The 15721-nt window shown below is 35.0% G+C and overlaps 1 protein-coding gene across 2 annotated transcripts in view; it reads left to right on the top strand.

Annotated features, from left to right (window-relative positions):
- Window positions 1-14969, top strand: part of slc4a4a (solute carrier family 4 member 4a) — a 127945-nt gene extending 112976 nt beyond the window's left edge. For both annotated transcript variants that reach the window (XM_056458362.1, XM_056458363.1), the window contains 7 exons: window positions 1451-1523; window positions 1614-1682; window positions 4562-4735; window positions 9063-9227; window positions 12211-12304; window positions 12951-13030; window positions 14882-14969. In XM_056458362.1, coding sequence (XP_056314337.1) covers window positions 1451-1523; window positions 1614-1682; window positions 4562-4735; window positions 9063-9227; window positions 12211-12304; window positions 12951-12994 — 619 coding nt within the window. In that variant the 3' untranslated portion in view covers window positions 12995-13030; window positions 14882-14969. The remainder of the gene's footprint in view (window positions 1-1450; window positions 1524-1613; window positions 1683-4561; window positions 4736-9062; window positions 9228-12210; window positions 12305-12950; window positions 13031-14881) is intronic.
- Window positions 14970-15721: the final 752 nt, after the last annotated feature.

Below are 15721 nucleotides of genomic sequence, written 5' to 3'. Positions count from 1 at the left end.
GGTAGAATAAATTATGAGGTAATTTTAATTTTGGGGTAAGCTATCCCTTTAGGAGATTTCTAATTGAAATGAATGCTTTTACTATCTGCTTGTTAAGTGTGACGTCACTCAAAGCAGCTTCCAGGTCCAAGTGCTATATCAAACAGTATGGGGAGACTCAACAAATGGTAATAATAAACGTTTACGAAGCGATGTAATACTTTCGAAAATCACGATCGGAATGTATATATCCATGCTTAACATCCGATAGCCATAAAGTGATAAATTTTTTTTAGATTGTTACAACTTTGGTATTTGTGATGCAGAAATTCTAGAAACCAATGTGTACACTATGATTTCATATAAAATTTACTCTAAAGTGTGATATGACTTAAAAGTGTCCATAAACGACCCAAAAACAGTATTCCATACATCACAGATACGACTTAACAAGCGAATAGACTTTGTATTCATCAGAGATTTGTGGACAGCAGCCACAACTTATTAAGTATATTAAGAAGTATCGCATTGTTTAATATTGCTATTAATAATAATTTAAATTTCTTAAGAAAATCATCAAAATAAAATGCTTTGCAATCAAAAAAAAAATAAAAAATTCTAATTTTTACTTTGTTACCACAGAGACATTTTTTTACTTTGTTCACAGGCATGAAATCTTCAGGCCATTCACACAGAACATGTCTTTGCATCAAAAAACTTTAAAGAATTCAAAATTAAATAAAACAGTTACTTAGCGGCTGTAAACAGAAGCTCACGATGCCCCTCCTCCGAGTTCTTCTAATTGGTTGATTGCTTTGGAACTGACATTGATGAGCAGCACTGTGTGTAAAAGTTGAAATTCTGTTAACTTAACATGATGTCTTAAAACATGCTGTTCAAGTGCAAGGGGTTGCAAAAGTTGCAAGATGCAAGCATAATGTTCGGGCATGTGTTTGCAATTTAAACCAATGCAAAAGTACTGCATTGCAATGGAAACCCATCTTCTGTGTGAATTATGCATGGGACGATAACCGGTTTCAAGGTTTACCACAGTTTGGAAAAGTCAAGGTTATAAAATAGCCCGAATTTATAGAGGTTGCAGAAGTTATACCATTCCTAAGGCATTTGTAATGCTTTTTATGTGTTTTTTTAAATGTATTGTAAAGAAATCTGTGTTTTTGAAACTAATAAAGACAGCACTATGTTTTCTAAATGTTTTCTAAAATAAAATGGATTTTGTTAAATAAGGGAAAACGTTTTTTTACCCAGACAATTAAAATGAAATTATTTTAGAGCAGTAATCACAATACCGGGATACTGTGAAACCGTGCTATTTTTATCCAAGGTTATCATACCATCAGAAAACTATACCGGCCCATGCCTAGTGTGAATGAGTCATTTTTGGCCAAATAGTATCAGTTGAAATGTTGAGATGACTATAAATGAAATTCTGTAATCATCTCCTCTTTAGGGAACAAAGAGTCACTGGTGTCATGGTCTTCATTCTCACTGGTATTTCTGTCTTCATGTCTCCAGTCCTTAAGGTATGATACATTTGTTAAACACACTGCTGCATCTTCGTCTGTACTGAATCTCACAATGGCTTTGAAAGACTGAATGTTTGTTCCTCATAGTTCATACCTATGCCAGTGCTGTACGGAGTCTTCCTCTACATGGGTGTTGCATCACTCAATGGTGTGCAGGTGAGTTACCATCTGTTTGTGCACCATTCAAAATCTAGTTCTACTTTATCAAATGTAAAATTTATAATACAAAAAAGTTTAATTAAATCCATTCACATTCTAAATGCAGGATATTTCCATAAACAGTACATCTTAAAAATCTTAAACTGGGCTCATAGTGTGCAATTTTGGCCACAGGTTATTTGTAGCAATTTTTATTTACATGCTTAGATTCCTGTAATTTTAGGATTAAATGTGAAGTCTTTGATTACAGGCTTGATATGCTCATCTATGATGACCTTTGAATGGAGGGATGATTTGGTTAAAAAAAAAAACATTCATGCTGGTTAAAAGTCTTGTTGCATCCAAGTAGCACCAATAGTTTTAGTGGTCTAAATATGTAGAAGGTGTAGGACCAAAAAAAAAAACTTGGGTTTGATTTTCACAGACAGGATAGGCCATCAGCACATTCCCACTATGCAGACTGACAGGACACGTGTCCACCAAAGCAGCTGAAAATGCCAACGCTCCTCCAAAAATTCTCTGCTGAGAACTTAAGAGCTTATTTCTGCACTGTGTTTAACTCTCTAACTCAGAGTTTAACAATTTCCACCTGCCAGCACATTTAAAAAACACTGGGTGCATGGTGCTACTACTGTACTTGAATTACCATCGAGGTCATTCTGAATGTTATCATATAAGAGGTCATATTGTCACATATTTGCATTCAAAGCTTCTATTGAGATATCAAAAAAATTTTAAATATTTTTTATCTAATTATGTCAACACCCTAAAAATATGATATTTTTGATGTCAGACTATAAATGTATAGTTATTTATAATGTTGTAGTAATGTATAGTTGTATAGCGAATGTTTGAGCCCCACTTTAATTTTTGCTTTCACAAGTAGGGGAGACGTTTTTTTTTTTTTACTGAATATGCTGTTTATCTGAAGTAAAGTTGTGTTTTTGCTATCGGGAGGAAGTTGCTAGGCAACAGAGGCACACAAATTCAAAGTCACAGGCAAACTTTTGGTTGTTGCTACTGTGAATCAGATATGGTTGCAGCTGGAAGTTAACTAAATTTATTTATATTATTTGTTAAATTTCCTATTAATTTTATTTTTTTAACGTCTACCCCCACCCCAACCCTAAACCCAACCTTCACAGTAACCTAAAACAGCAGTTGTACCGAGTATTATTTATGTTATCTATTAAATTACCCAATAAATAGTATTTTTAACATCTACCCTAACCCTAAACCCAACCGTCACAGTACTGTAAAACTATTATTTATTGTTATACAGTGTCATAAAAATGCTGCTTTATTGATGTGCATATCGCACTTCCGGCCGGCCGAGTATCCTATCTAGGTTTTACCAAAATTAGCAGACACTAAAATGTACAGTATGCGGTCATTTAGAGCACTATGGTAGTTATATGTAGAAATACTCATAGCTCTCTTGTGTTTTGTAATTTTAATAAAATAACAATGTTAGAAAGAAATGTACACATATTCAGTCAGATATATCTGTTTTATAAACAAAATTATTACATTTCAAAAATTAATAGCGGTCAAAGTTACTGCCTCAGTAGTTTTAGGGTTCAGAGCCTCATCTTACTACTGGTATTCAAAACAATGTGCCACTCTCATAGAAAGCAGCAGCCTTGGAAAAAAACTGCTTTGGTGGAATATTTACTTTAAAAGGCTGGGACACACCAAGCTGACAGTAAGCCATTGGTCTACATTAATCTGGCTAGTTTGTTGGGTGTGTTCCACATGTCACCCCTCTAGGTTAACCTCAGAGCAATTTGATCCAATTCAGCATTTAGAATTGGCATTAGTTGTCGGTTGAAAAGAGCACTCTGACTGGTTATCCAGCAACAAACCAGAGCACAAGATCAAAAACTGAAGTGAAGTCAAAAGGAACAGAAAGAAGCCGGCTGTAATTTTTCTGCATTTCTCAAATATATGCAAACAAAATAGATAGATTAGATAGTAGATTATCACAAATATTTGCATGAGTGAATGCCTCTACAGGGAGTGACAAGTACTGTGATAATGGTACTAAAGACTACTTTGTTTATGGTGTGCAAGTTCTGGTTTTCCTTTGTGGAAAGAGAAAACAGACTACTGCTCCTGCTGGTGCAGAAAACATGTACTCTCATTTTAGTCTGCTGCTGTCTGCTTGGTGTGTTCACTGACATGAGCCATGGGTGCTAGTTTTTGGCATCTGACGCACTGTAATATTACTGGCTTTGAACTGTAGTGTTTTCTCTCTGGTGAACAAGACATGAATCTTTCTTACTGGTCTTTTCATCTGATCCTCAGCTCTGCCTGTGCACATTCATGTTTGTTGAAGGAGGCATGGCTTTTGGACAGTAATTATCTCAAGAGGGCAGAATCTTTAGCTTTAGCAACTGCTTGCATCTCTGATATTACCCTACCTTCAAAGCAAGAACCAATAGGGGCACTAAACCTGATGATGTAATAAGCAAGACAACTTCAAACCACCTCAGGGTAAATGTTGAAGCGAGTCATGTGGACAGAACAGACATGTGTCATAAATAGACCAACAAGAAATACACATTTCAAATAGAGTCACTAAATCTAAAATATTGGAGTGACTATGTGGGGAATTTGTTTAAATTCTGATATATATATTTTATTGTCTTTAATTTCATGTTGACTGATTACAGGAATCATTGTGTGTGTCCATTTTAATTCCTGATAGTCATACATTCTGACATTTTGACATCTGAGTACTTAGTGTGACATGAGAATCATATTCATAGTCTGACAAGCGACACTAGTAAAAAACTATTTAAAATCAAATATAAACCCAGCTTTAGTTAAAATAAGTGTATCTGTTGTAAAAAGTATTGCTCTTTGGTTCTCAGTTTATGGACCGTCTCAAACTGCTCCTGATGCCTGCCAAACACCAGCCAGACCTGATCTACCTGCGGCACGTCCCACTGAGGAAGGTCCATCTCTTCACTTTTGTCCAGTTGCTCTGTCTGGCTCTTCTTTGGGTCCTGAAGTCCACCGTGGCGGCCATCATCTTTCCTGTTATGGTTAGTCATCTCTTGTAGCCATTTCTTCATTTAACAAACATCAGCTGTGGCTACACAACTGAGAGCTCCAGGGCTTACTGTAAGTCCACTAAAAAAGGAACAAAGCTACACTTACAATTAGACATGTTAATATTCAATAATTCAATATATTTAACATACACAATGTTGGGGTACTTCAAAATACATGTGAATAATTTTAACATGCTTTTTTATTTGCAGTGGTGTTCATATTGACAAGGCCAAATGTTTGAAGACTTAATTGGTTTTCTTGATAGTATTTATGAAGAATTTATAGGGCTTTTAAACATTAATACAGTGTATTAAGGCTTCATTTGTTAACATTGATTATTTTAACTAAACTCATGATGAAAACCTCAGTAGCTTTCCCTAAACTTAGGTGGTGTTAATTTCTTAGTTATGGTCTAATAATGCAGTAAAATTGTTGTCATAATCTGATTAAATTTCATTAAATTTTAGTTATTAACTAATAAAATTCACTTGTTTTTAAACTATTATTTATGAGGTGCTGTGTTGGATTTAAATCACAGTTCGCTTATAAACACGTGCATATACACCTTTACTATTGAATGTTCAAAACAATATAAAAATTTTAATGATAATGGATAAAGGATGAAAAAAAAAACTCAAATCCAGTATTTCACATACTTAGAATATCATGACGAAGTTCAGGGCGACGCGATGGTGCAGTGGGTAGCACAATCGCCTCACAACAAGAAGCTCGTTGGTTCAAGCCTCGGCAGGGTCAGTTGGCATTTCTGTATGGAGTTTGCATGTTCTCCCCATGTTGCATAGGTTTCCTCTGGTTTCCTCCACAAGTCCAAAGACATGCGGTGTAGGTGAATTGGGTAAGCTAAATTGTCCATAGTGTATGTGTGTGAATGAGTGTGTATGGATGTTTCCTAGTAATATGTTGCAGCTGGAAGGACATATGCTGCGTAAAACATATGCTGCATAAGTTGGCGGTTCATTCCGCTCAGGCGACCCCAGAGTAATAAAGGGACTAAGCGGAAAAGAAAATGAATGAATGACAAAGTTCAACATTGTAGTCACCCTGTGTCTCAATCTAGTCCACTAATTAATGCAAAGCTTTAAAATTATCTCAGTCTAGGTTAGTAGGCTTCAGAATCATGGGGAAGACTGCTGACTTGACGGGTGTGCAGAAGAACATCACTGGTACCCTCCATAAGGAGGAAAGGTCTCAAAAGGCAATTGCAAAAGAACTGGATGCTCTCAAAGTGCATTATCTAAGTATATTAATAGAGCGTTCGGAGGAAGGGAAAATGTGGCTGGAAAAGGTGCACAAGTATGACCGCAGCCTTGAGAGGATTGTCAAGCAAGGGCAACTGAGGCTGGTGTCAGAGCATCAAGGACCACCACATACAGACATCTGCATAACATGGGCTACAGCTAAAGAATTCCATGTGTCAAGCCACTCCTGAACCAAAAACAACGCGGAAAGTACTGAGAGAGAAAAATACTGGCCTGTTGTACAGTAGTCCCAAATCCTCTTTTCAGATGAATACAAATTTTGTATTTCAGGGCCTACTCACACTATGCTATCCGAACCGTGCCCAGGCCCGTTTCCCAGATCGTTTGAAAAGTGTGAGTGCGCTGAGCGCGGTTCACTTGGGCTTAGGCGCAGTATGCTTGTGTGTGAGTGCAAAACGCGCCTAAGCCCAAAACTGAAAGCAAGACGTGACTTTTAAAGGGATTGTTTCACATGGATTTATTAATAATTTTTACCATTCAATGAACGCAAACTGTCATAGTTTATTAAAGACGCAAACTCCTCACTGCACCACAGCTGCGCCTTCAGCAAACCTCCTAATTCCTGCAGCATGAGGACTTTATGACAGTTTATGAGCGTCAAAAGTGGCTGATCTGTTCGGCGAAATATTTGAGTGTGTGTCACTGCATCCCAAACGACTAAAACAATATAACTGAAGAAATCTCCACTGTGCTGAGCGAGAGCGCTTCTCTATTGAACAGTGCATCATTGATGATGTAAGCGTGCCCAGGCCCGAATGTAATGTGAGTGCGAGCCATCAGGGGAGATGGGAGGGGGGACAAGCATGCTTTGGCCCAGTTCAAGTCAAATGTACATAGTGTGAATACGCCCACATTTGGAAATCAAGACCCCAGAGTGTGAAGGAATAGCAGAGAGACACAAAAGTCAAGCTAGTCAACGCAGGTCTATACCAGGATGTTTTAGAGCACTTCATGCTTCCTCCTGCCGACAAGCTTTTTGGTGAGGATCAATTTATTTTCCAGCAGGACTTGGCACCTGCACATAGTGCCAAAGCTACCAGTACCTGGTTTAAGGACCATGGTAGCCCTGTTCTTAATTGGCCAGGAAATTCGCCTGACTTAAACCCCATTGAAAATCTGTAGGCTGTTGTCAGGAGAAAGATAAGGGAAAAGAGACCCCGGAAAGCAGATGAGCTGAAGGCCAATATCAAACCAACTTGGGCTACCATAACACCTCAACTGTGTCAAAGGCTGATCGCCTCCATGCCACACCACCTTGATGCTGTAATTAGTGTAAAAGGAGGCCCAACAAAGAGGACATAATACAGTACATTAACACACTTTTCAGAACGCCAAGATGTGTTTAAGATCCTTTTTTTATTGGTCCCATGAAATATTCTAATTTGGTGAAATACTGGATTTGAGTTTTTATTTTTCATCTTTTATTCATTATCATTCAAATTAAAACAAATGAAGGCTTGAAATATTTCACTTTGTGTGTAGTGAACTAATATACACACAAGTTTCACTTTTTGAAACAAATTTTTGAAATAAATGTACTTTCCTTCGATATTCAATTTGATTTGCCACATACCTGTATACATATAAACTTGATGCACACATTGCGATATCGATGCTCAAACGATATATTGTTCAGCCGTAATAAACACCCACATTAACACACACACATACAGTTGAAATCAGAATTATTTGCCCCCCTGTTTATTTTGTTCCCCAATTCCTGTGTAAGAGAGTGAATATTTTTATAACACATTTCTATACATAATAGTTTTAATAAATCATTTTTAATAACTGATTTATTTCGTTTTTTGCAATGATGACAGTAAATAATATTTGACTAGATATTTTTCAAGACACTTCTATACTGCTTAAAGTGACATTTAAAGGCTTAACTAGGTTAATCAGGTTAACTAGGCAGGAAAGGGTAATTAGGCAAGTTATTGTATAACGATGGTTTGATCTGTAGACTATTGAAAAAAAAATTGCTTAAAGGAGCTAATAATTTTGACCTTAAAATGTGTTTTTTTATTAAAAACTTTATATTCTAGCTGAAATAAAACAAATAAGACTTTCTGCAGAAGAAAAAACATTATCAGACATACTGTGAAAATGTCCTTGCTGTGTTAAACATCTTTTGGGAAATATTTGAAAAAAAAAAAAAATAAAATTTCAAAGGGGGGCTAATAATTCTGACTTTAACTGTACATATAAACTCTTTGCATGCAAACACAACTATACTCGCATATACATATAAACTTGATCTACAGTATGTATATGTGCCTATAAACTCTCCATCAATATGAACTCATCAATATAAACTCGTTTACCAACACCCAAATAACACCCGCTGATCGAGCAATGTACATTTTGTGCATGTGTTAATGTGGGTGTTTATGCAAGGATTGAGTTTACATGTATAAGCAAGTGTATGTAAGTGTATGCATGCATCAAATTTATATGTATATATGAAAGTTTCATATATATTGTTTTGAACAACCAATATACTGTAGGTGTATTTGTGAGTAATTTATAAGTGTATATGCACGTGTTTTGTGTATGTGTTGATAAGTTCGATTTAAATTCTACAGGGAACCTCATAATTATTAACATAGTAACTGTATTAAATCTGCCCTTTTCTCACTGTTAATTTCAATCCTCTAGCTACCATTTGCTAATGAGATTTTATTGTAAACTGTTACCTATTGTATTTATAATGCTTTTGCAATTTAATTTAAATATTGAAATATTTGTTTAATCTGAACATGTATGTACAAAAAAAGCAATGCGCTTAGTGTTTCTTTGGTTATACAGTATTTGTTTAAGTACCTTTTTTTAAAGATTAAGTAAATATAATACCATATATCATGAGAAAAGCTTCAACAATTAATCTCATCAAGAACATTTGATACCATAATAAGCTTACTTACATTATCAGTCAGCTTTAATATCTACAGACACTGAGATGCAATATCTCTGCAAAACACATCTGTTGTATGTGCCAACTGAAAGGTCATCAATTACTGTTGTCATTGGTCAGATCTTGGCTCTGGTAGCTGTGAGGAAGGCACTGGACTATATTTTCTCTCAGCATGACCTTAGCTTCCTGGATGATGTCATACCCGAGAAGGACAAGAAAAAGAAGGAAGATGAGAAGAAAAAGAAAAAGAAGAAACAAGGGAGCATAGACAGCGACATGGAAGATGTGAGTGCTCTGAAAAATTGCACAAGTTTTCGTTTTTGCATTAGTTTTGACACTTTATACTTAAGGAAATGTATTCATTACGTGGCTTTAAAAGGATATGTGAATATTTCAGAAAGTGGTTTGGAACGATATGTAAATATGTGTTGCTGCCTCTTCTCTATCAAAATAAGCACACATAAAACTAAGTTAGTCAAGAGAGCTTCTGTTCATAGTAATGTTGATGTTTGCACTAGCTCTGCAATTCAACATCAACATGTTGACAGATGATTGATTTTACACAGTTGATTATACATATAGCTTTTCAGTATATTTGTGACTCTGGACTAATTGATTTTTACCAAATATACATTATATGAGGCAAACTTATTGATTTTTCTTTAAGCCCAAAAGTCATTTAAATATTAGGTAAAGATCCTGTTAGATGAAGATATTTTGTAAATGTGCTGTTGTAAATAATCAAAACTTTTCAAACTGCTTTACTAGGAACTTAAATGGGTTTATGTTTTTGTTTAGTTTTTTTTCTTCAGATTTTCAAATAGTTGTATCTCAAGCAAATATTGCCGTATCCAGTGCTTCATTTGTAAATGAATAATTTCCGGAACAAAACCAGTTACCGTGACCAACGTCCACCAAACAATTTAAGTTTTCCCGGAACACAACGTTACTAAGTGGTTATAGCAAAAAAAGCATATAAATTATTAACGGTCTTTAATTATTTTGTACAATATAACATTATGGGTCGACCATTGATAACAACAAATAGCTACAAACATGAATCGTATGAAACATGACTATTCAGTTTACTAACACCACTGACATTTAATTCATCTTACTATTATGTGCCAAGCGAAAAGCCAAGAAGAGCCAACAGTAATCTCTTCTGGCATGTTTTCTGGCTGACCTTGACTCGCTTTGCTTCTGTCTCCCAATATCCTGATCCAGAGGCACAGTTTCATCTTCTCTTCATCCGGATCACTATTAGATTTACTTGTGGTTTAAAAAACAAAAACAAAAAACAAAAAAAAATATTGTTTATATATATATATATATATATATATATATATATATATATATATATATATATATATATATATATATATATATATATATATATATATATATATGGCATTTTGAAAATATAAATATTATTTAGGTAGGCCACTCTGCCATTATTTATTTTCGCTGCTCACTGCGCACGAAACAATCAACAACCAATGAGTGTGATTGTAAATGTAAGAAAGCTGATTTGTCGAAAGTGACTACCGCGCGCACACAATAATCACAGCTTTGCTTGCTGTTTTTCACTCAGACTCATTCACATTCTCTCTCTCTCTCTCTCTCTCTCTCTCTCTCTCACACACACACACACACACACATGCAGATATATTCACCACACAAAAGTTAGTGCCGGATCAATTAAAATAAATACCAGAACGCAAAACATAAATATCTCACATTTCCCGGAACAGAATTCGACAAGATCCAGCTTAAATTGAGCACTGGTCGTATCCTAACAAATTATGCCTCAATGGACAGCTTGTTTAATTAACTTTCAGGTAATCCATGAATCTCAGTTTTCAAAATGTTTAACTTATGGCTGCCTACTAAATTGTGACTACATGGTTTCATAGACAACACATAAAATGAGGAAGGTTTCTTTTTTGAAGATATGTTACAAGCTGTTTACACATGGGAATTAAAAGGTGACTTAATATTTGAAAAAATGTTTACAAATATTACATTTATTTTGATGCTCTATTATTTATAAATGATGGCCGGTGTCCTGCATAGTTTAGCTCCAACACTAATCAAACACACCTGAATATGCTAATTAGTGTCTTCAAGATCACTAGAAATCTATAAGCAGGTGTGTTTGATTAGAGTTGGAGCTAAACTCTGCAGGACACCAGCTCTCCAGGACCGAGTTTGCCCACTTCTGTTCTTATGACATTTATTTATTTTACAAATTTTCTTTTTTATTTTGGCAATTTTATTTTCATTTAATGTTTTTCCTTTCGTGTTTGAACAAAAGAAAAATCTGGACAAAGTACAGAAATCAGGTTCTTGACAAAAAGAACAGATAGCCTAAAATTCACCTGTAACGCATGTCTTTGGACTTGTGGGGGAGACCGGAGAATCTGGAGGAAACCCATACAAACACGGGAAGAACATGCAAACTCCACACAGAAACGGCAACGGACCCAGCCGAGGCTCGAACCAGCAACCTTCTTGCTGTCAGGCGATTGTGCTACCCACTGCGCCACCATGCAGCCCAGTAATAAAATTAAAAGTACTTACTGATGTATGATTATTTTGCCAGAAAAAATATTTTAAAACTTGTCAAACTCCATAACCATATGGATAATTCAAGTTGGAACGTGAAACGACATTCACACACTCAAGCCCATTCAAATCAATTAGTAAAATCAGTGAATAATTTACTGGAGACGCTGAATGGATCATTGGAATCAACAAGCTGTTGACTCAAGAACATGTCAGTCCAATTTGCAAATTGTTCAATTTGTGAACTAATTTAAAGGTTACATTTATAATATTCGCTTTGAATAAACAAACTATCACATTTATGAGCAGGTGATGGTTTTTTCCCCTTCAAAATTAATTTTTATTCAGCTTTATTCAGGAAATATAATGGAGTAAAAATGTACAATATTACAGTATGTTTTGGACTGTAATGAAGTGAATAAAAATACTCTGATAAAGAGCTGATACTTAAAATAAGTTCTTACATTAGTGAAGCAAAAATACTCGCAGTAGTTACTGTCCACCACTGGAAAATATTTCAGTAACAAAACAGAAAGATTACAGTGGAACAAAAGCCTTAGCAGAAGAAGAAAAATACTTTACTTAATAATAGAAACTTCCAGATTGTTTTGTTTAATGCTTTAAATGAATTTTTGGGAGAAGAGTTGTTGTATACAGGTTCAGATTGTAAAGCTCTTTGTGACTGTTTCTCCCTGTGCAGTCTGACTATCCTTACAATGAGAATGTCCCCAGCATTAAAATCCCAATGGACATGATGGAGCAGGAGCCTTTTTTAGGAGATAAGGCCTCTGACAGTGAGTAGCCGGGAGCCAGGGCCTCAGCTTAACCTGCAGCTCTTAAATGATTCAGCATGAGCGTTTGCTTTCTCTTTCTTTTGTATGTGGTGCACAATGACACTTTGCTCTTGTCGCACAATGCCCCTGGCGTTTGTCAACTGACAGCTTCATTACCTCTTCCTGCCCTGTCCTAATCTTTTGACTTTACTTTTGCATTCTGGTTTACTTTTGACACCTTGCTTATGCCTCTATTGTTTCTTGCTAATGTGAATTTAGGCATCCTTTTAATACCTTTGAATATTCTTCTTCAAGAGGATTATTAACAAAGCCTGTAAACATCAGGCCTTTTCCATTCACTAAATCATTTTCGTTGACGTATCCTGTTTTCTTTTCTACTAATCCTGTATCTTAATTTGTAGTTGTATTAGTCTTAATGATTCAATAATGAAAATGTTAATTTAAACAATTCCATTAAATCCCATCACACTCAAAAAAAAAAATCCTTGCATGTTTTATTTATTCTTCAGCAGTTCTGTTTTTGGTGTTTGTTGCCTGTATCTGCTGTATAAACTGTGCTGGTGCTGTTCATCTAAATGGCATGAATGCATGATGGTGGTGTTCAGTTCATGTGTTGCTAATGATGGACCATGCGTTCTTCTTCCAGGAGAAAAGTCCGCTTCAATCCTGGACCGATATTCATCATGCTGAAAAGCGCCACTACTTTCAGTCCAGTCCAATGTCAAGGTGGGCATCTGTTATGAAGTAGTGTTGTAATAATGGAAGGATAACACTGAGGATTCTTAAAAAGTGAATTAGGAAAATAGTTTTTTATGAAATATACACACTACCGGTCAAAAGTTTGGGGTACGTTTTTTTCATGTTTTTTTAAAGAAAATTATTCTGTTCATCATCATTTATTAAATGTAAAAAAATTGTTAAATATTTATTAATAGTTTAAATAACCTTATTGTATGTTGTTTTAAACGAAACTATTACTCCAGTTGTTATTGCTTTTATTACTATTACCGTTAATAATAGAAACAACACAAATAATAATTAATATTAGAGTGATTTCTGAAGGATCATGTGACTCTGAACAGTGGAGTAATGAAGCTGAAAATTTACCGTTAAAATCACTGAAATAAATTATTCAGTTAAATTACATACTACTTTTAAACAGTTATTTTATAGTGCAATAATATTTCACAATTTTACAATTTGTATTTTTTATTAAATAAATACAGCCTTGGTGAGCAGGAAAAGCTTATTTTAACACATTTAAAAATCCTACTGACCCCAAACTTTTGACCGCTAGTGTATGTCTTCCACAGAACAATTCAAAACATAGATGGAGTAGATCAAATCTGTTTAAATGTTCACAGCATTTTACACTAAAAACTGGGTTCCACACAGTCAATTTGTGTTGGAACAACATGAAGGAATTAAGCTAACCTATTCAGTTTTACAGATTTAAGTGGATTGAACTTAAAACAATTAAGTTATCACAAAAATTGCACTCAAATTACATTTGCTGTTTGTTCAAACGACTTATTTTAAATGAGCTCAAACAGCACAATTATTTTGTTTTTTGGGGGGACAACTTAATCATTTCATGTTTAATCCACTTAAATGTGTAAAAACTTAAGTTAGCTTAATTCCTTGATGTTGTCTTATTTCAAATGTGGAACCCAGCATTTTAACAGTGTGTGTATCAGCTCAAGTTAAGTAGTTTGAACAAACGGCAAACATCATTTTCTGAGTGTACTTCTGTGTGGGATCAACATTTTATTCAGTAACTTGAGGTTTTATATTGGTTTACATAGTTTAAGACATAATTATTAGCCCAACTGGGCTTTTCAACTATTTCCCAATTGATGTTTAACAGAAGGTTTTTCAGCTAATCGTTTTAACTGATTTCAGTCGCACTTTATTTTAATGTAAAAAATCATAACATACCATTAACTAAGACTTTTAGATCAATTAACTACTATTTAGCTGCTTATTAATAGTTAATAAGGTAGTAGTTGCACTGTAAATGTTTAAGCTGAATTAAATTAACCCTATGAGTCCATTGTACTTATGTTATGTTAAACTGACATAAAACAGGGAAATATTTGAAAAATAATTGTAAACAAAATTACAGAAGGGCTATTAGTTTTGTCTTCAACTGTAGTGGGTTTGCACTATATTTCATAAAAATTATGATTCTGACTAAAGCCACTTTAATTTCTGGCAACATAATTTGTCTGGGCTTCATGGTTACAGTACATACAGTAATATCACCTCTATTATCACCTACAGCCAAAAAATATCCTTTGCAACTTTTCTACTTATTCAAAACCAGTTGAAATAACACACTTCTTAAGGTTTTTAGGGAAAACTAAATTTGTTATCTGTTCAATCTACATAAATTTGTAAAAACGATCAAGTTAGCTTGCATGAAGAAACAACATGAAGGAATTATGTGGAACCCATATTTTTTTTACAGTGTACAAAAAATGCATTTAGAGATCTGAACTGAAATTGTTTGGGGGGAAAAACAAGTGAATTTGAAAGCACGTTAGGAAATTGATTTGATTTGATTTATTTTTCCAGTTCAGAGAGACTGCCATTAAATGTGCCTCAGATTAAAATAGAAATGGACCCAGATGACAACAATGGCTTATTCTGGAGGAGTCGAGGGTCCGAGACGTCCATTTAACTCTTCAACTCTTCCCATCTGCAAAAAAAGCCATTTGCCAAGGGAGGTTTTGTAAAGACTGTTCCCCAACACATACCCTTTCTGTAAAGACAAATAAACGGCTGAAAAACAGTTGCCGTCTGAAATGTTCCTCTAAAATGAACATTTTTCTCAGCCTCCTATGTTTATGTTTAGCTATTTTACTTGAAAGGCAATGATAGTGTTTGTTATAGAAGTGAAATTGCTGAACGTACACGCAGGCGCCTGAGAAATCATATAGAAGACAATTTTAGACGGCACTTAGAGGTTTTTGCATCTCAACTCCCAGCCTGATCTCATGAGAAAACGTAAGTATTTTACGTTTTGTCAGTTTAATAGCTAATTCCTACGAATTCGTACGAGTTCAGTCCTACGAAATTGTACGGTTTTAAAAAGGAGGCTTGGCACCTAACCCCACCCCTAAACCCAACCGTCATTGGGGGATGAGCAAATCGTACTAAATTGTACGAATTAGATCGTACGAATTCATACGAATTAGCCACTAAATCAAAAAGTTACGAATTGCCGTGAGATTGTGTTAGAACTCCTCACTTGTCCTCCACTCAATTAATCACTTCGGTTTGCAAGTTGTTATCCTTAAACTACTATGCAATTCAGTTCATTGGTTCACTGTAGAGAAATTCTGTAGCTGCTTTCCCACGAGTATTCCCTCCATTGTCCATCCAATATAATACGAGTCTCTACCAAATTCACTT

Source organism: Danio aesculapii, chromosome 5 (assembly GCF_903798145.1).
Source record: "Danio aesculapii chromosome 5, fDanAes4.1, whole genome shotgun sequence".
Classification (NCBI taxonomy): Eukaryota; Metazoa; Chordata; class Actinopteri; order Cypriniformes; family Danionidae; genus Danio; species Danio aesculapii.
This window is presented reverse-complemented; position numbering and strand designations above follow the sequence as displayed.